Source organism: Muscardinus avellanarius (genome assembly GCF_963383645.1).
Source record: "Muscardinus avellanarius genome assembly, chromosome: 12".
NCBI classification, from domain to species: domain Eukaryota; kingdom Metazoa; phylum Chordata; class Mammalia; order Rodentia; family Gliridae; genus Muscardinus; species Muscardinus avellanarius.
The window spans coordinates 64,644,341-64,666,982 of record NC_137798.1 but is presented as its reverse complement, the minus strand read 5'-3'; the positions used below and the strand labels follow the sequence as shown (position 1 = coordinate 64,666,982).

General features: G+C 44.1%; 2 protein-coding genes across 2 annotated transcripts; both read left to right on the top strand.

Annotated features, from left to right (window-relative positions):
• Nucleotides 1–1,540: 1,540 nt before the first annotated feature.
• On the top strand, nucleotides 1,541–13,031 carry L3HYPDH (trans-L-3-hydroxyproline dehydratase; the record flags this gene model as incomplete). Its single annotated transcript, XM_080707902.1, has 5 exons — nucleotides 1,541–2,048; nucleotides 7,274–7,443; nucleotides 9,819–9,941; nucleotides 10,029–10,166; nucleotides 12,906–13,031. The coding sequence occupies 5 exons, from the start codon at nucleotides 1,541–1,543 to the stop codon at nucleotides 13,029–13,031; spliced, it is 1,065 nt and encodes a 354-aa protein (XP_080564028.1).
• Nucleotides 13,032–17,559: 4,528 nt separating this feature from the next.
• GPR135 (G protein-coupled receptor 135) lies at nucleotides 17,560–22,257 on the top strand (the record flags this gene model as incomplete). The annotated part of the gene is made up of 2 exons (XM_080707157.1): nucleotides 17,560–17,573; nucleotides 20,748–22,257. The coding sequence occupies 2 exons, from the start codon at nucleotides 17,560–17,562 to the stop codon at nucleotides 22,255–22,257; spliced, it is 1,524 nt and encodes a 507-aa protein (XP_080563283.1).
• Nucleotides 22,258–22,642: the final 385 nt, after the last annotated feature.

Below are 22,642 nucleotides of genomic sequence, written 5' to 3'. Positions count from 1 at the left end.
ATCACAGCCCTGACTTCAGTGATGGGGGAAGGGGGATAGCTCTTCTTTACACACAAAATAAAACAAACAAAAACAAACTCAAGACCTACATATCATCTTGAGATCATCCATAAGGAGAAACTATTGGAGGAATGTTTCTCATCAGTGACATCCAATTCCCTTCATTCATTGATTCCTTTGTTCAATGAACACGGATGGTTCAATGAACTGGATAAGGCCACTAAAGGTCTACAGAGAAACATGACAGGATACCTGCTAAGAACCTGCAGCCTAATGCAGAATCCTAATGCAGCCTAATCCAAAACAACTAGGGTCTAAATTTGAGTTACTTGTAAAAACTGCATTTTATGGCTGTACTTAAGTTAATCATGTCCCAAATCTTCATGAATTCACAATCAAGATGGCCTGTTCTACAAGGCCCTTTCTCCTTTCAAATTCCAGTAGATTTTTTTTTTCTTTTTCCTCCTGCTACTGAAAAAAAAAAAAAAGAAAAAGCACTGACTACAATGTTTTGTTTAATATTTTTCGCTTTTATCAAATATCTAGTTTTGGAAGGCTTGTCTACTTTAACATTTATTTTTTTAAACAACTGTAACCAACTATACGGCAAATGTTTCAGAATTGGAAGCTTTTTCTCTAAGGCTTTGTATCTAGTAGATGCTCAATAAACCCATTTGAACGAACATAATCTGAAGTTTCTCAAAATCCAAGGCCTGAAACCTAATGCAACAGCTCATCATTTACCAAACAAAACCCTCGCTCCAAGCATCTGTTCAGTGTCTCCTTTAACTTCCTTTAGTGAACGATGGGTAAAATTTTAAGCACCTTTCTTTCTTTTTCTTTCTTTCTTTTTTTTTTTTTTTTTTTTTTTTTTTTGCAATTGTCGTCGTGACGGGCCCTACAAACTTAGGTGCTATGATGAAGCAGGAGACTTAACCTAAGCAGCTTCTGCTTCCTGGACTATTTTTCTGTCCTAACATCCGCGCTTTGAATTTGCAGTCAACCATCACGAAGGCGTTTCCTCCTCTTTAAATTAAGGGTCCGCAGTGACACTGACCAGGCCAGCCCGGGCCCGCCGCCCGCCGGGTCCGCAGGGCGGGAGCAGAGGCTCCGCGGAGGAGACCAGGCGGCCGGGGCGGGAGGCAGGAGCGCGGGAAGACGCCGCTCCCGACGGCGGTCCCGGGCCGGGCGGCAGAGCCGGAGCCGGCCGGGGAGGGAAGGAGCCGGGACCGAGACGCACGCTTCCCGGGGCGGGCGACCACTCACCCATCGACCGCTCGCTCGCAGGCTGGCCTCGAGTAGCTCGGCGATCAGCGGACCCGACCGCGGCGCCCGGACATCCGGGCCACAGCGGCCTCCGCGGCTCCGCCCCCGGTAACCCGGGCAACCGCGCGATACCCCGCCCACTTCCCGGTCGCGGCGCCGAGGCCCCGCCCCCGGGGCTGCCGCGCGTCCTCTGCGTCTGGCGTGGGCTTCGCGGTGGATCCCTGCTGGAGCGAGCGCGGCGGGGCAGTGGGGCATCCCGGGGCCTGAGCGGACCATGGAGAGCGCGCTGGCCGTGCCCCGGCTGCCCCCGCACGACCCCGGGACGCCGGCGCTGTCGGTGGTGGACATGCACACGGGCGGCGAGCCCCTGCGCATCGTGCTGGCCGGGTGTCCGGAGGTGGCCGGGCCCACGCTGCTGGCCAAGCGGCGCTACATGCGCCAGCACCTGGACCACGTGCGGCGACGGCTCATGTTCGAGCCCCGGGGCCACCGGGACATGTACGGGGCTGTCCTGGTGCAGAGCGAGCTGCCGGACGCGCACCTGGGCGTCCTGTTCCTGCACAACGAGGGCTACAGCTCCATGTGCGGCCACGCCGTGCTGGCGCTGGGCCGCTTCGCCCTCGACTTCGGGCTGGTGCCGGCTCCGCCAGCCGGCACCCGCGAGGTCCAGGTCAACATCCACTGCCCTTGCGGGCTGGTGGCCGCCTTCGTGGCGTGTGAGGGCGGCCACAGCAGCGGCCCGGTGCGCTTCCACAGCGTCCCCGCCTTCGTGCTGGCCTCAGGTAACGGGCGGGAACGCGACCCCGCACACAGCTAACTACATGAATCCTCTCTTCGGGTTGGAACCCACGCAATGCAACTAACCCACCCGCTTGCCCTCGCAATTAATAAAAAGGTAATTCTAGATCACTGCACATATGTGTTAGCGTTCAAAGCCTTGCAGATTTGATGTGTGGAATTCAGTTATCCGGATCTGCTCGAGGCCTTAGGACCGAGCCTGGAGTGGTAAAGAACTTTTTGTTTCCCTTACTCAGCGCCTCCTGCTGCCCTGGTCAAGCATGGAACACTAGGGTAAAGGACAGAACAAAGAAAAACCAGTGTACCAGATTTCAAGCTGGCTCAGAATATGCTTAGTCAACACATTTTTACACCTAACAAGTTACTAAACATGTTCTTTTCATGTTAAAAGCGCCTTCCTCACTTATGCATTTGCTTTTTCATTTATCTCTGAGTTTTGAGTTTTCAAATATATAAAATATGTTCCTCGTAATGGAAAGACTGCAAGATATATAATTTCGTTAAGAGTTCCCTGGGCATATAGCTTTATTAACAGCTTTTGCTGGGTTCTCTAGTACAGATCCTCCATAAGTAAAGGAAGACATCTATATAACCCTTAAAAAGAGGGAGCTTCCTCCTGGGAACAACCTGGCAGCTTGTATCTAGTCTCTTCTGAGTTCTCCCTCGAGTTTATTCTGTCAGTTAGGATGCTTTCTTTTGGTAATCCATTCAGGAATAGGGCTATCACTCCTTTCTTCAAAGGCTTCAGCCATGCAAACCATTCTGTCAGACAGTTTGATCTTGATCCTTCCTGAGGAACTGGGATCCAGATTAGCATGATTACGAATGCTACCCCACAAAGACAGGCATCTGTCAGCCGTAAAGCAAACTGAGGCGTCTTATTCACACAAATTAATGTAGAATGCCTCTGGGGAAACTGATGCCACTTTTCCCTTTAGAAAGGAAATAATGTCTTATCCAGATTGGCACTTGAGGGAGACAAGAAATTCTATTGAGGATTACACCTAAGACACCTCATGGTTACCCAGTTTTCCCCTAAGCAGCCCAACAGCAGATTAGAAGCTCTAGATTTTGTGGGAATTGACAGCTGGCAGCAGGGTCACCAGCTACATCATAGTTCTGGGTTGGTTAGACTAGAGGTAGCTAACCTCCCCAGAGACCATAGTTCTGAGAGCATTGCTGTGTGACAGCACATAATTGATGGGCATTAATGGTCACTTCAAGTTAAAAAAATGAAATCCTATATTCCCTACTTTGAAAAGTGCATGAAGGGCAGATGACAGTGTTCACTCTCACCCCTGCCCCTGGTCATCTCAGGGACCTTGTGCAAGAAAGTCCATGCCTCTATGTCACAGTCCATAAAATGAGGATGGCACCAGGACCCACCTCCGAGAGTTGCTGAGTTCCTCTCCACTCCGGTGTGGTAAAACACATACTCCTTTGTTTTGTGCACTGTATTAGGGGTGCCTAGAACAGCAGGTAATCAATGAGTATTTGTCAAATCAGGAACCACTTAAAGGAAATTTGGAAGAATATTCTGATTAGCAAATGTAGATATCTGGTCCTCTCGAGAACCCTATTCTCATTTTGGATTTTGGAAATTAAACATTCGGCTGTATAGTAACATTTATTGTGTCCCTAGTCTGTTCCAGGTACTGTCCACACATTATCACATGGATAAGGAAAACAATTCTTGCCGGGCGTGGTGGCGCACACTTGTAATCCCCGCGCTTGGGAGGCAGAGACAGGAGGATCGCGCAGGGTCGAAGCCAGCCATGCGCGCTGGCTTAGGAGACCCTGTTTCCAAATAAAAATGTAAAAATAGGTCTGGGAGTGTAGCCCAGAGGTAGAAGGGCTTCCAGGAACCCCAGTACCACCAAAAAAAGAAAGAAAGAAAGAAAGAAAGAAAGAAAGAAAGAAAGAAAGAAAGAAAGAAAGAAAGAAAGAGGAAACAATTCTTAAGGGAAATAGCAGTTGCCTGTTACACACAAGACACCAAAGCCATAATAAGTGGCAGAATCAGAATCTGAATTCCAGACTATCAAATTGCTTCCCTCTCATCCTTAAAGTTTTGTAGTTTAAAGAGATAGATTTCAATTTTCTGGCAAACTAATATAAGATACATCATTCACACATGACATATTTTTAAATTTGTCTTTTTTGTCCAACTGTACTCCAAGAAAGGCAAATAGGACTTTTTTTTTTATCCTGTACATCTTATATCTTCCACAGTAATTGGCACACACCAAGTATTCACTCTGAGGTAATTCAAATTAAAATCTCATTGATAAATTCGTGTAGAAGAAAAGATAAAACTTTAGATTTTGGAATGAGCACTCAGTAGAAATTGCACATATTCGTGGAAAAGGCTTGAGTCTTTGTATTCACCTGGTCCTGAGTTTGACTTCAGCTCTGCCGCTTATTTGGTGGACAGCTGAGAAAAATATGGGGTAGTAAATAGTACAGTGCCTGTTTCTCATGGCTATAGTAATTTAAGAGCGCATATAATGAATCGAAGGGCTGGTGTAGATAACGTATCTGGCATTTAGGGTGTACTCATATGAGAAGTATTTTTTAATTTCTTTTTTATTTTTTGGTACTGGGGATATTCTATCTCTGAGCTACACTGTCAGTTCTTTTATTTTTTTTTAATTTTGAAACAGAATTTTACTAAGTTGCTGAGGCTTAGGCTGTCCTCAAACCTGAGATCCTCCTGTTTGAGCCTTCCAAGTCCTGGGATTATAGGCACGTACCACCACACCCAGAAAGAAGCAAATATCTTAGTTATTTTTTTTTTACCCATTAAAACATCCTTTATGTTTAATTTCAGTTTTATAATAGAGTACAGGAAGGTGCTTACAAAACAAATAAAACATTTGTTACTATACATGTCATTAAATGATAGACTTATCAGTATGTAAACTATGTAAGAAAAAGTCTTTAAAGGATGCCTGAAACAGATATCTTAATTTATAACACTAGTAATTTAGTGATAAAAATAAAAGTCATAGAATATTAATGAATAGAAGTAACTTCTTAAAAAACAGTTGGTCCATTTTAAAGAGGAAAAAACTGAAACTGAAGTATAACACCCAGATTTTAAAAGGGTGAGCCAGGGAGCAATTATAGGCTGGGTGACCCTCCCTGCCCTGAGAATTGGTGACCAATGCACAGTCGGTCACAGGTGGACCAGACTACAGCCTGTCACTCCATCCTCTGATAGGTGTGAGTCTTCAAGCCACACCCTCAGTTTGGCTGTAGCTTTTCACATGCCAGCAGCCCTTCATTTCCATCTACTTCTCATTCTTCTCACATTAACCTCACTTTTTTTTTTTTTTTTTTTTTTTTTTTTTGGTGGCACTGGTGGTACTGGGATTCCTAGAAGCTCTTCTACCTCCAGGCTACACTCCCAAACCTATTTTTATATTTTTATTTGGAAACAGGGTCTCTTAAAGCCATCACAGCTGGCTTCGAACCTGTGCAATCCTCCTGTCTCCGCCTCCCAAGCATGAGGATTACAAGCGTGTGCCACCACGCCTGACATAACCTTACATTTTATGTTGTGTCCACATCAATCAAGATAGACATTTTTGATTCAGTGCTTCCATTTAAGATCCGTAGCCATGTTTTCCTCTTTTGATCATAAACTTGCTCTATTTCTATATATCATGTGTTAAAGGGGCTTTTGTGGTCTGTAGCATACTAGTATTTTTGTATGACCAGTCTGAAAACTCAGGTATACAAAAAAAATTTTTTTTTACAATTTAATTTCTGAAATTGAGACCCCTCTGTTCTGTTGGGTGACATCCCCTTTCCTAAGAGACATGTGAACAAAGGTTTCTCAACATGCCAAGGCCTCGAAGTGGATAGCCTTCTGGCCTCCCTGTGTCTCCCTCCTGGCTGGCTGACCCTGGCCCACCATGTCACCCTCCTGCACTGTTGTGAGGAGTCAGCACTGGTCTCTCTGGACTCCTTGCCTCCTCTTTCGCTAGTCCAAAGGAAATGTCTCTATCAGCTAGTAGAAAAATCTTTCCCTTTAGGACACTTCTTTGCCAACAAATACCTTTCCCCTAAGAACTTCAGTTTCCATAAAAACAAAAGCAGAAAAAGCATGCTTTCTCCCTTATATCAGCTTCCCCTAAGGCAGGGATCACCAAGCCAGCTTGAATTGGGAAGAAAGAAGAGAGAAAAATTATAAGAAAGGGTAAAAACAGTTTTAATATCCCAAAATATCTTCCAACTCTATTCTTGGGAAATACAGATAAACAAACAACTAGCGTGAAACTTCACATGTGCCAGGAACTTAAAATGCTTAAATTAAAAACCCTGATGCAAAATGATTCTGTAAGAGGTCAGCTAATGAGTATTTTGTCTATAGGATAATTTCACTGGGATGAAAACATGTTGATGATAGTTTATATAGAAAAATTTCTAAAAGTTTTTTGACATTATACCTGAAGAAAATCAACTTATGGATAAGATTCAAATGCTCACAACTTAAAACCATCTCTAGTAGTAAAGTCAAGCACCTACATTTCCTCCATAGTGTCCAATTTGATGTTTTACCTCTCTTAGCCTCTATGATGTTTCCCAGAAAAGAACCTTAGATGGCTAAGAAATACATACATATGACTGGGGGAAACAGCATTAGATGTTTTATAACTTATCTCAACACCATTAAAAATAGAAAGATGCTGTCTCAGGCAGCATTTTCACTGCTGTGATCCTAAACAACTAACCACACAGCTTCGAGGAAGAAAGATTTGCTCAGTGTTTGGAGAAGTCAGAGTTTCAGTCCATGTCAGGCCGGGGTTGCAGAGCTTAGGACATGGCAACAGGAAGCAGAGAGAGGGAGAGAGTAAAGCTCTTCTCTCACATCCCAGAGACCAGAAGAAAGAGAAAGGGAAAGGAAGGACCTTATATAATCTCCAAGGCCACACCCCAGGAACCCCTCCTTAACAACCAAGCCCCACTTCCCATATTACTGCCTTGTTTCTGTGAGAGCTAGGGAGACATTTTAAATCCAAACACTACAGATGCCCTGGCTATCGTTTATTGATGCTTAGTCATGAAAATGGATTTCTGCTTCATTAGTTTTTGTGATAAGAAAAAGGTCCCCTACCAGCATAAGCATATTAAAAATGCTATGATTTTTTTTTTTTTGTCAGAATACTAAAAAACATACTTCTTTCCAAACATCTTTTTTTAGATCTCATGGTGGACGTTGCTGGGTATGGAAAAGTGGTGGTGGACATTGCATATGGTGGTGCATTTTATGCACTGGTTAGCGCAGAAAAGTTAGGACTTGATGTGTGCTCTGCAAAGACGAGAGAACTTGTGGATGCAGCAAGCGCCGTGACAGAAGCCGTAAAAGCTCAGGTCAGTCCATGTGCTGCTTAAACAACACATGCCTCCCGATATATGGAGAGATAGAAATCATCATGTTTATGAAGGAAATTAAATACCTATTTCTGTAAAATTTTAGTAGTATTAAGGATAGGGTAGTGGTTAACATTTTAGGCTGTAGAACAATACTATTGGTGAGTTCTAGCTTTTTCATTTATAATATTTGTAACCATGGACGGGGTGCATAACCATATCTCAGAGCTTTCCTACCTACAACATGGAAAATATGCTTTTGGGGTTATTGGAGGAGTTAAATAAGTTAGTATATGCAAAGGAATCAGAATATTGCCTGACCCATAATAAATCTTCAATAAATTATACTGTTAATAATTCATACATGATATAGTTGGTGGTTATGCAAACATATACTAAATGTATTATATGGTATTCTATTAATTTGAAGTACATGTATTTTGTAGTATGTAGTTATTCTTTCTGAAAAACTTGAAAATAATGAGTGTAAATATAGTTAACAAATAGGTTTCACAGTTCTAGTAAGATTTTCATTTTTTAGAGAACATTAATTTCTAATTAGTGAATTTTTCTTAAGTTGCTTAGAAGTTACTTAGTAACTACTCAATTATTTTGAGCTGGGATAAAACTACTCTGATAAAAATCAGTTTAGATAATGAGTCTAGAAATTCTTTGATTTCTAGCACAAGTCTGCTTGAAGTCAGGACCTATGGATAAAACAAAGACTTTGAGTGTTTGTCACATGAGAATTTAATTATAAGTACAAAAAAATTAACTTGTGAAAGATAGTATCTAACATACTAGCAGTAGTAATTATTATGGACTCAGTGTTCTTGAGACTTTAACAATTTATAACTTAAAATGAAAATGTGTACTAAATTGCTATTCTAAATTATTTTTCTGGGACTGTCAATACCAGTATGTGGAATTATTTTATCATAGTAATTTCTAAAATTCTAAATTTATATCAGTTTTCTGTTCCATCAAGCAGATAACTAATAGTTTTAAAATTTGCCACAAAATAAATCCATCTTGTTTTTTTATGAAATCAAGATTTTCAGAATGGCACAGTCTTCTTAATAAAAGGATTATTTTTGAAATTTTCATTAAAACTTGAACTTTTCACCAGGTGGCAATGGCAAGGAGTAAACTCTGAGGGCAAAGGGATTTTGAGAAAAATATAAAGACAAGTTCTATTTTTTATTTATTTGACAGAAGGACTACTTTGTCAATTGCTGGCCATTAATATTGCTGGTGCCAATTTAGGAAAAGACCATTTGTAGGGGGATGGGTTAAAGTTAATACAATATAAGTTCACTTTCATTCATTCTTTTAACAAACATTTACCAAGGTCTTACTGGAGGCCCAAAGAAAGAACAAACCCTACCTCCCAGCAGCTTGCTCTAGCGGAGCAAGTGAGCACACCTGTGAACAGCCTTGGGCTAGAGTGGTGCTGTCATGGAGGTGGGCACCAAGATCCAATATGCAGGCCTGGTTAACTTAGGTTTAGATGGACTCTTTGGATTGTAAGGACCCAAATCTCTTCAATTTTTAAATGACAGTTAAGTGGAAATGGAATGGAATGAGTCTAAGAATATATGGAGAAAATGATAGTTAATCTCAGTCTTGCCATAAGATGTTCTAGAAATCTAGGACAAGCTAAACAACTAGACCTCTCAGGAAGAACTGGGAGCATCACACCTTTGGACTTGGATGTGCTTTACCACCCACAGCAGAGATATCTTGCTGGTGCCTACTTCTGTCAGTGCGTATCTGCTGCTTTTCATGGAACCAACCAACTTCATCTTTTTTTTAATCCAATTGCGTCTCTTAACTAAGAGCTTCTGGATTCTTTTAACTCTTGCTTGCTCCTGGCTTCTCAGCCCTTGTCTCTGTCATTAGCTTCTGCTCTAGATTATTAGGGTATTAACTTCAGCTCTGTATTCTCCTTGCCTGATTTCTCCACATTTTCTCCTCAGGCTCCCCAGAATAACAATATGGAGACCTTAGCTGGCCTGGACTGGCCATCCTGGGGTCAGTGCTGTGAAGTGTGTCAGTGCTTCAAGGAGTTTGTTTTGGGGTATGTGTATAAAACAGGACTGTTACTTTCATTGAAGCCATATGGATGGCAATTTCCCTAGAAGAGACTCAAAAAATATGATAGCAATCATAAGCTCAATAAACTATGTTTACTGAGAGAATGACATAATGCCTAGCATTTAGTGCCTTGCCCCAAAAGGTATTTCAAAAATGGTAAATATTGAAAAGTTATGTGTACAAGTGCCACATCTACATTATTTGATTTAAAATTTGACTCAAAATTTGAGTCATAATTTTTATTTTACATGTGGTTATTTTGTTGTTGTTGTTTTCAGGTTAAACTTAATCATCCTGATAGTGAAGATCTTGCCTTTCTATATGGAACTATATTAACAGATGGAAAAGACACTTATAGCAAAGAGCCAACCACCAATATCTGTGTGTTTGCAGATGAACAGGTATTAAAACTGTTGTTGTTAGGCACAAATGCCAGGTGCTGTGGAACCAGAACCCTGAACCTTCTTATCTTCATTGATTGTGAACAGGTTGACAGAAGCCCCACCGGTTCAGGAGTGACAGCCCGAATTGCTTTGCAGTATAATAAAGGCCTTCTAGAACTGAACCAGACGAGAGCCTTTAAAAGCAGTGCAACCGGCTCCGTGTTCACTGGGAGCGCTGTGAGGGTGAGCCTTTCCTGTGCTGCTTAGTGTTAAAGTATGACACTGAAGAGACCTGAGTTGGGTGTTAGAGAAGTTTCTTCACTCATTTTTCGGGGGTGGGGGGAGGAGAGAAAGAGGGGTGTGTGTGTGTATCTGTCTGTTTTACTGGAGACTGAGCCAGGGTTGCTCTACCACTGAACTCTGGCCTGTTGTTTGGTTTGGTTTGGTTTTTGAGAAGAGATTTGCTAAATTGGCTACATCAGCTTTGATCATGACAGCTTCCTGCCTCAGCCTCCCAAGTAGCTGGGATTACAGGTGAATGCCACCATGTTTGGTTCAGAAGGGAAGAGAATCATAGCGGGCTTGTAAAAACTTCTTTTCAACTAGGATACAAGTTCTCAAAGGGTGGTCTTAGAACCTGTCAGGGTTTCCAAGGTGTTTCCCTGGAAAGGGTTAAAAGGTTATAAGGTTAAAACGGTGTTAGTATTAAAACAATTTATTTTCCACTCTCATTCTCTCAAGAATGTTCAGTGGTGTTCTCCAGAAGCTAAAGATGGGTGAAATCCCCACCATCTGAAAGCAGGAGCAGATATGAGAATCTAATTGTCTTCTGTTAAGCCAAAGAAAGAGATATGCAAACATAGAACAATGAACAATGCCACTTTGATCATTAAATATTTTTGGCAAATTTATTTGCACTAAAGTTTACCTATACATTCATGTGTAATAGGTAAGTTGCTTTTTAAGTGGAATAATGAAAAATATCCTTAATTCCTAACACAGTAAATACAGATATAACTTGCATAAACAAAAACTCATCAAGGTTCTCAAATCTTAAGTGAGGATTTGGAGGTTTTGTTTTGTTCTATAGTAGTGTTTCATTTTATATAAGAGGATGAGAGCCATAAGTTATGGAAAGTAGAATTTTTATAATGGAATCAAGTTTTAAATGTGCTAATGGAGCAAATTAATCAATCTACTCATATTGGTAAATGAAATCTACTACAGAATTATATTTAGGAATGAATCTCATTTAACATAGCAATCTAAGTATATCTGTTATTAAGGTTTGGTTTTTCTGGATATTGAATTTTCTTTTAAGTTAGGTATTCTACATCACACAATAATATGATATTCCAGACAATTTATACTGTAGGCAAAAATTTGGAGCAGGCCAGGAGTGGTGGCACATGTCTATAATCCCAGTACTTGAGAGGCTGAGACTGGAGAATTGCACGTTCAGGCCAGCCTTAGCATTTTAGCAAGAATTTGTTTCAAAGTTGATAATAATAGTAATAATATTTTTTAAAAGCCTGGGGGTGTAGCTTAGGGTAGAATGTCCCTGGATTCAGTCTCCAGTACCAAAAAAAATAAAAGAAAGAAAAATTGGAACACATTGTCTTCAGAATCTGAGATTGACAAAAAAAAAAAAATAGTAGTAATCTAGAGTATCTACTAGGTACTTCACTGTGTGTCAGTCTCCAAGCCAAGTTAACCTTTATACGTACTCTATCATTTAAACTTTACAAGAATCCTGGGAGATTGGTATTGCTATCACCCATTTTTAACAGATGGAAAAAAACAACAACCAGAATTAGAGAGATCGTAGCTTGCCAGCACTCTGTGAGTAGCAGATCGGGGCTGTGAACACAGGTCTCTCTCTCAATGGACCGTGTGCTGTCAAGCACTATGTTATATTGCTGTCAGACAAAGCCAAAGTTCAGTGAAGCTTGATATTACAGCAGCTTTAAAGTATAAAATTACCCTACTTTATTCCTTGACATTTTACCTTTACCTTCAGTTCTTATTTTGAAAATTTGAAAAGTAAAAAAAAAAATACCCATATCAGTTAAATTTCCAGTTATTTATTTTACATTTGTTAACCATGCTTCACAGAACCTCTTCGCTTGCACCATGCTCCTTTCCTCCCTGTCTGGCCTCTTCCAGGCTCTCAAGGGACCTGCTGTCTCTTTCCCTGCCTCAGCTTCTGTTCTGTCTTTCCAGTTAGGTGTCCCTGGCATTTCATTCTGTGCTTCCTTCTCATCTCAACTATAATTTAATGCCACTGGACACCTTCTTCTGCTTCCTAGACTTCAGTTTTCAACCATCTGCTGATATAAACTCCCAAACCTTCCTCCTTACTGTGCCTGACCTGTGTGTCTTTCTGAATCTAACACTCTTATTCCTAGGTGTTCACTATCCTCATTCGTAGTCAGGATCCCCAAAGTATCTCAGACCCTACCTGTTAAAAGCCTGCTCTTCCTCCATTTCCCTCCTTCCCTCTCTTTCTTCCTTCCATGTGTTCTTTTCTTAGCCCAGCTTGGCTAATTATATTGCTCATGATACTTCCAAGCTAGAGCCTATGGTCATATTTGCCATACTCTCAATTCTTAACTTCCCACATCATCATTGATCAGTAGGCCAGTCAGTTCTACCTGTAAAGTGTGTCTATACTACATTCTTCCTCTCTGCTTTCACTAGAAACTGTCTAGTGACTCTAAATTCAATCACTGAGTCAAAGTTACCTCTTAACAGGTTTCTGGACTTCCAGTCTCCCTCCTCTCCAATTTGTCCTACTTCCCACAACTAAAGAAATCTAAAACACGCACCTGTCCATGTTACTTTCCTTAGCAAGTCTCCGTTGCCCACAGGTTAACACTTGGGCTTGCTCTAACATGATAAGAACCAAGAATAAACTTTTAGACCAGATACAATATGGGTGAAATATTTTGGTAATGTGTTCCCTTCATCTTCTCTTCCCAGGTTGCCAAATGTGGTGATTTCCAAGCTGTTATAGTGGAAGTATCGGGACAAGCCCATTATACGGGCACAGGGATCCTCACAGTAGAAGATGGTGACCCCCTGCGGGATGGGTTTCTTCTCAAGTGACCTTGCCCATGACTTTCAAGGGCTTTCCTTCTACAGTAATTATCTAGAACTAACATTTCTTCTAAATCATGTATTAACCATGATCCAATTTTAAATGTAAGCTAATTTCCTTTTTTTCCCCTGAAATAGCATACTATGGCTACCAGTCTTCATTCTCCATAGTTGCAACTGTATTTTGCTATAAATGTCACTTATGTATAGCATACAGCATGCCCAGTATTCAAAAACTATTTCTAACTATTAACCTCTCTGGTAAAACTTTAATTATTTTAAAAATATTACTAGCCAAGTGTGGTGGCACCCACTTTTAATCCCAGTACTTGGGAGGCTGAGGCAGGAGGAGTGCAAGTTTGTGGCCAGCCTCAACTATTTAGTGAGGACCTCTGCTACTTAGACCTTGTTTCAAAATAAAGAATAAAAAGATAACTAGGGGTATAGCTTGGAGGATAGAATCTGCAGTACAAAACACACACACACACACACACACTCACACACACACACACACTCTCTCTCTCTCTCTCTCTCTCTCTCTATATATATATATATATATATATATATATATAACTCTGTAGTAATTACTACAGTATTATATTTAAAGGTTCTTCAAATATCTGAAATTGTAGCCTTCTCAACATTGAACTTCACAAGCTCATTATTTTAGTAAACTAAAGCCCTCTTTATAAGTGCCATGTAAAGGAGAGAGATTATTATGAAGTGCTCAACACTTGGCATCAGAAGCCTGGGAAGGCTCAGATGGTCAGCTTCTTTGGCAAGGCATGGTTCCAGCTGCTGTCCTCTGAGCAGCAGAATGAGCTTCTCCCCCCACAGCCACTGGGATGTCATAAATTGATGCTGAGGAGGCCAACTAGTAATGAGGCTTTTGCCATCTCTTTAAGGGTGTGTGTGTGTGTGTGTGTGTGTGTGTGTGTGTGCCTGTCTGTCTGTCTGTCTGTGTCTGTGTGTATGCATGCACATATGCTAAAGACTGAACCCAGGGCCCTCATTCATGCTAAGCATGTGCCCTGCCACTGAGTTACACCCCAGCCTTGTTAAAGCTTTTTAAAAGCCTTAACATTATTGAAGTACAGATGCATAGTAGAAACTATTTAAAATATTGTTAGAATGGAATGAATCTCCTATTCTTCAGGTGTCATCTTTGTGCTCTGGTAGATCTAGAGCATGAAAGAAGTGTTGCTATTGGCACTCTTCCTGGTTAATACTTGTCTGTGAGCCTATTAAAAATATTTGATCATTATTAATTATAAATTGAAGCACTAAAATATTCTCTTTTAACATGTGATTCCCTCAGATAATTCAATAGAGTGTCTTGTGAGGTAGGTAATAGTATTTTATTTCTGAGCACACAAAAGCTATGAGTTAGTTCACTTTAACTGTATTTACTGCCTGAAAGACAGTATTAATCCAGTTATGAGATTGTGGCTTAATTACCTGACCAAAAGAAAGGTATAAAGTTAATCTGTTTTATTTCCATATTACACAATAGTTAAGATATTTTTCACTCATTCCTTGCAAAATTCTATTGCAAAGAAATCACTTACTCAAAAAAGTGACACCATAACTAACCCAAAGTTATATGTGACAAAGAATTTTTTAAATATTAGATTTGCTGTGCTTTAGAAATGAAATAAATGAAAATAGAACCACTATTTTCTGTCCAAATTTCACAAGTCGTCTTCATTTGAAAAAATATATTGTTTAAAAGTTACACTTTATGGCATTTTACAATGTGCCACATCCTCTACTTTAATGAAATACAGTATGAAATAAAAATTAGTATCCCATGGCTACCAAGGTTGTGATTTTATCCTTGACACTGTTTAGAATTGTCAGTTCTTTATGATAATAAACTAGCAATGACTTCTAGTTGGTTTTATTATTGTTTTAAAATTCTCTGCAGACAGTGCACCTCTTAATCAGCAGTACTAAAGCAGACTCTGTCACCTGTGGTACACCGGTGTTTATCCCATGTATACACATGAGGGAGACCCAGGCATGTTGAATATATCCTAAGGTCATCCTTGAGGCATGAATCAAGGACCTCTGACTCCAACTCCACTATTTTGTACTATGCTCCCTCTGCCTCCAAGATAGGACAGTCAGGACTTATTTAAGATATAGCACTTTGATAGGAAATGGTGGCTTACACTTGTAATCCCAGCATTTGGGAGGCTGAGACAGAAGGATCCCAGTTCTCAGAGAGCCTCAGCTACTTAGTGATGCCCTCTGCAACTAAAAAAAAAAAAAAAAAAAAAAAAAAAAAGATATAGTACTTTTTTGTGTGGTACTGAGAATGGAACCCAGGAGTCTTCTACCTCTTGGATTCACCCCAGACCTATTTTTATATATATATATTTTATTTGGAAGCAGGGTCTCACTAAGTTGCGGAGGGCCTCACTAAGCTGCCGAGGCTGGCTTCAAACCAGTGATTCTATCTCAGCCTCCCAAGTACTGGGATTACAAGCATGCACCACCATGCCCAGCTGGTGTTATATTTCTTGAACATTAGAAAGTATTACCTGTTTCTACGTTTTAAGATAAACTAGAGACAGCCCCTTGCAATATAACAAATACTCTTCCGAACTTTTCCCTGTCTCCCTTGGAGTCAAAAACACTGGAGATCAACTACTCTCACCGCCACATGTCTAGTCTGCCACAAACCCTGCCGATCCTAAATACTGCTCACCTCTACCCTAACCGAGGGCATAACCTTACCAAATGACTCTTTTAAGTACCTCCAACCTCCTTACCTGTGTGGGTTCTCCCCCCAAGTATTTAAACATGCTTGTCACAGCAGAATGAAACAAACATGCTTTGCTGCCACCCTTAACCCCTTGCCTTGGTATTCAAGTGTCTAGATTGCTTACTCTGTCCATTGGGCACATTTCTCATCTTACACTGCTACTCAACTGCTATTGGGTATCTCTTCATTGCTCATTGGAAACGGCTTGGTATGTCACATCTGACGGTCACCACAGGGTTTATGCAATCCATGGCAGATGCTGTTTGCTCCTCACAATTGAGTGTGATATATCTTAGCACTGAGCTCACCTAACAGCCACTCAGTGCAGTTCCCAAGGCCGTGGCCCCATTGGCACCCACCAGGAGCTGCAATTGTAGTGGGCCAGGTCCATCTCTCCTTCACCATGAACTTGTGTTGCTTGTTGCTCCAAGACCTCCAGACACTATAAAAGTTAGATCACCCTTCTCTTCAACCTTCAAAAGCCACATGCTAGCCTTCTTAGGAGATGTTCTTCATACTTCAATGTATATATGAATCACCTGGAATTTTTAAAATACAGAGCTCAGTCATTAAGCCTGGGGCGGGACACTTCCACCAAGCTTCCAGGTGATGCTAAAGCTGCTAGTATAGGAACTGCACTTTGAGTAGCAAAACTTACTAACAAATCCATTTTAATTGCCTGTTTGGGCCCAGGTTTACAGGTGGCCCTCCTGACCTAGAGACTTCTTTTTACCTCTGAAATACACGTTAAGCCAGTATTTCAGGTAAAGGACAGAGCTGACTTCAAGAGCACCGACAGCCTTCCTGGGAATAGACTGAAAACATGTTACCCTTTTCTCCGAAAAAAAAATGAAAATCAAAAACGCAAGACAGCCAGCTTCTCAGAAGACCAGTGTGCCTCTTTAACTCTCACCTAACACTGTGCCCTTTGACTGTGTCTTAGTTTTTACTCTTTCTAGAAATCTGCTTATGGTTTCACTCAATATCCTCTTCCTAAGCTGTCCCACTCATGCCCATGAGTTTTCTTTTTTGCAGAAAGGTTTACAACTCCCAATTTTATAAATACGGAGGTCCAGATCTATAGTGCAGATTCATTATAAACCAAACTCATCTTTCCTGCGAGAGTGTGCCTCTCTTCCACATCCCCCAGCCTGATACTTGCTGCCACCATCCACCAAGTTAGGAACTTGGGGTTTACTCCTTGGTCCCCATAACACACCCTTTGTCCTCTCTGCTGGTGCTCGTGGAGCTCTGAGCAACATCATTCCTTTCAACAACACTCTCCTTTGGAAAACTATCCATCCTCTGTATGTGGTCCTGCTGGGAATGCCAGGAAGCTGGCACAACAATCAGACCCTCTCCCCAGGGCTGATGATGGGTTGAAGCTGAAAGGTGAGGGTGCCCAGATGAGAGAACCCTCTGTCACTTCGGCTCTCTACCCACAGACTTCTCTTGTTCTGGGGCTTAGCTGTTTCCTCTGTCTCTTCCAGGATTTTCTTCGTTTGCTTACATGACCCAGTGTTCTCACTGCTCGTGTGGCATATATCCAAGAACCTTAATCCATACATTATCTCCTTAAAGTCTCTTCTTCATTGCAAGTGCTTGCTGTGGCTTCATTTCTTACCTGGGCTATTGCAATGCCTTTTCTTAACTGGTCTCCCAGCTTCCAGATTTTCCTCCTATAGCTGCTAAGGACATCTTGTTTATGTATCTAGCAGTCTAGCAGTCTACTGGAACACTGGTACTGGGGCCATAATAAAAAGCCACATGGGGAAAGACAGGTAATACTTAATCACAAAAACAATTATAGAGAGTGATTCTATGCTACAAGTACAAAATAGAGTTCAGTGAACCATGGAAACATGATCCAACAGTGGTGAGGGGAGGATGTCAGACAAGGAAGACTTTCCCCAGGACCTAAGGATACTAGGAAATTGGGAGGGGGGATACTAGGCAGAGGGGATAGCAAATGCAGTAAGATAGGAAGTTGAGTGACTAGAGGGGGGCAAAAAAAAGGAGGACAGTGGTACCTAATGAGACTAGAGAGGAAGCAGATAGCAAATTGTGCAGTGCCTTGCAGGAAATATTAGTGACCAGGGTCCTAAATTAATTGGAGAATGCACGGGTGTTAAATAAGTGAATGGCACGACCAAATGTGTGTGTGTGTGTGTGTGTGTGTGTGTGTGTGTTACTGGGGGTGGAACCCAGAGGCTTTCTACCTCCAGGCTATACTTCCAGACCTATTTTATATTTTATTTGAAACAGGGTCTCACCAAGTTGCTGAGAGCCTCATTAAGTAGCTGAGGCTGGCTTTGAACCTGTGCGATCCTCCTGTCTCAGCCTCCCAAGCGCTGGGATTACAAGTGTATGCCACCACGCCCGGCTCGTTTTGTTTTTAAAGAGCATTTTGCCTATAGTTTGGAATAGGGACTGGATTTAGAGACCTGTTGGTGGGGACAGCAGGAGTCCAAAGGGGAGAGAATGAGAGTGAAGGTTCAGGTGTAGGGCAAAGTGACAGAGGAAGTAAATGGACACAAAGACACAGCAAGTAAAATCCCAAGTCTCAGTGGTGAGTTGGACATGGGCTGGTGGTGAGGAGGGGGGATTTATCAAGAAAGAATTCTAAGGTTTTGGATGGAAACATTTTAGATGGATGATGGTACCATTTTCTCAGAATATTAAGGACCAAGGTTTTCAAGGGAAGCAGGAGGATCATGAATTTCATTTTGGTCTTGTTGAGTCTGAGTCTTCGAAGCCTTGGATATGAGACAGGGAAGTGTAAAGGAACTGACTGTCGGGTCTTGATAGACTCCAGCACGTAAAGGCAGGTGGCAAAGGATGAACTAGCAGAAGAGAAGACGCTGAGACAAACAAGAAAGGAGGCGGTCACTCCTGTCTTTGTGAACTATACTTCTCCTCTTGGCCCTCCTTTGCTAAACTCTCTGAATGGTTAGTGCCATTAACCCCTTCCTCTTCCCAGTGAAGTTCAGTCTCGATGGCATGCAAGGCTTTTCATGAAAGGGCCCCCGTACATTTTAGTCATTTATTTCCCTCTTCACTCCCATCCCCACATAATGTGGGATTCAGCCCCTGCTCACTTAAAACTGACCTCTAGACATCACAACACACATCAAATATCCTTCCCCTTTCTTCTTGTTTTGATTTTGAGGAGAGGTCAATGTAACCTCTTGTACAAAATCTTCAGTTATCCTAGGAAGAGTTAGGGTACAATTTCACTCATTTTTTTTTAACAACTATCACCGTATAATGTATTTGTGCTTGCCTAATACAATAAAAGCCTTTTTGGCTAGGATCCTTACTATTCCCTAAAACAAGCATATCTTAGAAGATTGTGTTTGCAAATAAATGAATTTATAATAATTATATTTTTGTCTTCAGAGATTCTCAGCTAGACTTGATTTTTCCCTGAAGGAGAGTTTGGCAATTGTTTTTTTAAGTTGTCACAACTGGAAGAGGTGCTATTGGCATCTCATGGGCAGACTAAGGATGGTGTTAAAACACCCTAATGCATAGGACAGCCACCCATTACAATGAATTCTCTGGCCAAAAAATGCCAATAATTCTGAGGCTGAGAAACCCAGTCCTTAGTTCAGCACCTTAAATGTACTTCTATTTTTAATTTTCCAGTTCGTTATTTCATTTCACTGAAATAATCATTCAAAGCATTGCCTAATATTATTGATCCTAAGACCTACAAAAATGGTAGCCGTTCTCTAGATCAGTGTTTCTCAAACTTGACTGTGCATCAGCATTTCCTGGAGGGCCTGTTAAAACAAGGGGGTGTGTGCCTCCCCCACAGCATCAGATTCAGTAGGTCTAGGTGGGGCATGAGAATTTGCATTTCTGAATCATTCCAAGTGATCCGGATGCTGCTGGTCTACAGCCTGACAAGAGCCCCAGGGTTAACCAGAAGGTTTAATCACGTTTCCTCACTGAGATCACTCCCAAAACCTTGAGCTGCATCTCCCCATGGCAGCCACACCTCTCCTGTGCCTGCACAGATCTCTGCAGCCCATCTGTGATGACTGCCTGGCTAGCAACACCTTAGGCTCAAATTAGACCACATCTAGAGAGCAGAGGAAGGGTGCCAGCAGAGCCAGGAACCAACGTCTCTCTCCATCCCTTCTCCCCATGCATTAGCCAGGCATGATCCTGAGGTCCAGGCCCTGGAAAGTGAGGTGACAACTCACCTCCAAAGTCCGTATCTTAGCTCCTCAGAGTTTTAGAATGCAAGGCAGGTTTAGATTCAGGAGCCCATGTTCAGGAATGCTGGGAGTCAGCCAGGAAATCGTACTTTACCAAGAGTTCATTACATCAGTGGCCCTTGGACCAGCACCATCCTCACCACCCCTGCAAATTCCTGGGCACTTCCCCAGGCCTGCATCATCGGATACTCCGGGACAAGGTCCACCCACCCACTAGAGTTTTAACCCGCCCTCTAGGTGATTCTGTTGCATGCTCAAGTGTGAGAACTGCTGGTTTAAATTAGCTACTCCCAAGGTTAAGATTTCCAAATGTAGATTATTTTTCACTTCAGATTCTAGATTCTCTACCTACCTGCAAAAAAAAAAAAAAAAGAAAAGAAAAGAAAAGAAAAAAGAAAAAGAAAAAAAGAAAGAGAAAGAAAGGAAGAAAGAAGCCACCCTGAAACCCGAAATAGACAACAACAGCAACAAAACACTCGGGGAAGCAAAGCCTCCTTGTGGGACATCATTGCCCCACTGGGATAGGAACCTTCCTTCCCTCTGGCCAATCCTTGGCCGCCGGGTCTGGCTTTCTCTGGCCCAACACTGGCCAGACCCCTGGCTGGAGCGCCTCGGGGGAGGGGGGCGGCGTGGTGGGCCGGCTTTCCCGGGGTACCGGGCTGGCGTCCCGCCCCGCGCTCCTGCGTAAACACGCGGTTCCCTCGGCAACGCCTGGCGCCCACGTCAAAGGCTCGGCGGGGGCCCGGGCGACCGCCACCCCTCTGGCCGAGGCGCCCTCGGGCCCCGCAGCCGCCGGCCCGCGGCGGGATGCGCAGACCCGCGGCCGCCGCGGGCGCCCATGGAGCAGCAGCCGCGGCCGTGGGCGGCCCGCGCGCCGGCGAGCACGGCCTGGCCCGGCAGCCCGCAGCCCGGCGGGGGCCCCTCGGCGGCGGCGGCGGCGGCGGCGCTGTCCTTCAGCACCGTGGCGACCGCGGCGCCCGGGAACCTGAGCGGCGGCGGCGGCGGCGCGGGCGGGCCGGGGGCGAGGCCGGCGCCGGGCCCCCAGGCGGCGCCGCTGCTGCCGCACGGGGCGGCGGTGGCGGCGCAGGCGCTCGTGCTGCTGCTCATCTTCCTGCTGTCTAGCCTGGGCAACTGCGCCGTGCTGGGCGTGATCGCGAAGCACCGGCAGCTGCGCACCGTCACCAACGCCTTCGTCCTGTCGCTGTCGCTGTCCGACCTGCTCACGGCGCTGCTCTGCCTGCCCGCCGCCTTCCTGGACCTCTTCACGCCGCCCGGCCGCGCCGCGGGGCCCTGGCGCGGCTTCTGCGCCGCCAGCCGCTTCTTCAGCTCGTGCTTCGGCATCGTCTCCACCCTCAGCGTGGCGCTCATCTCGCTGGACCGCTACTGCGCCATCGTGCGGCCGCCGCGGGACAAGATCGGCCGGCGCCGCGCGCGGCAGCTGCTGGCGGGCGCCTGGCTGGCGGCGCTGGGCTTCTCGCTGCCCTGGGAGCTGCTCGGGGCGCCGCGCGAGCCGCCCGCCGCGCAGAGCTTCCACGGCTGCCTGTACCGCACGTCCCCCGACCCCGCGCAGCTGGGCGCCGCCTACAGCGTGGGGCTGGTGGTGGCCTGCTACCTGCTGCCCTTCCTGCTCATGTGCTTCTGCCACTACCACATCGGCAAGGCCGTGCGCCTGTCGGACGTGCGGGTGCGGCCCGTGACCACCTACGCGCGGGTGCTGCGCTTCTTCAGCGAGGTGCGCACCGCCACCACCGTGCTCATCATGATCGTCTTCGTCATCTGCTGCTGGGGCCCCTACTGCTCGCTGGTGCTGCTGGCCGCGGCGCGCCGGGCCCCGGCGGCGCAGGCCCCCTCGCTGCTGAACGTGGTGGCCGTGTGGCTGACCTGGGCCAACGGGGCCATCAACCCCATCATCTACGCCGTCCGCAACCCTAACATCTCCATGCTGCTCGGCCGCAGCCGCGAAGAGGGCTACCGGACTAGGAACGTGGACGCTCTCCTGCCCAGCCAGGGCCCGGGTCTGCCGGCCCGGAGCCGCCATCCCCTCCGAAACCGCTGTGCCAACCGGCTGGGGGTCTGCAGCAGGCTGTCCTCGTCCAACCCGACCGGCGGGGCGGGAGGCGACGTGGCCATGTGGGCCCGCAAAAACCCAGTTGTGCTTTTCTGCAAGGAGGGACCACCCCAACCCATGACGGCACTGACCAAACAGCCCAAGGCCGAAGCTGGGGATACCAGCCTCTAAGAAGGGTTGGGATGGACAGCTGGAGAGGGCAAATCTCCATCCCCTGCATTTAATGTTACGGTATTCCGGGGAGAACCGTGAATTTCATAAAGCCAATCGTTTAAAACTAAAGAGACAGAAGGGGAGGGTTACCACTCCCTCCCCCAAACCACATAAAAGACAGTCCCCCTCCCCTTCCTTCAAAAGTGCCAACAAGAATGTAAAATGCAAAAATTAAAAGAATTTTAAGCCACATAACCAAGCATTGTGAACCGTAAGTGCAAAAAAAGCGATAAAAATAAAATTCACGATTACTGATAAGCTCATATTACAGGAAACCCACTGTGAAACAAAAATCACCGAATGCAACTAGTATTTCTTCAAATATGTGGAGTTTTGGGGGAAG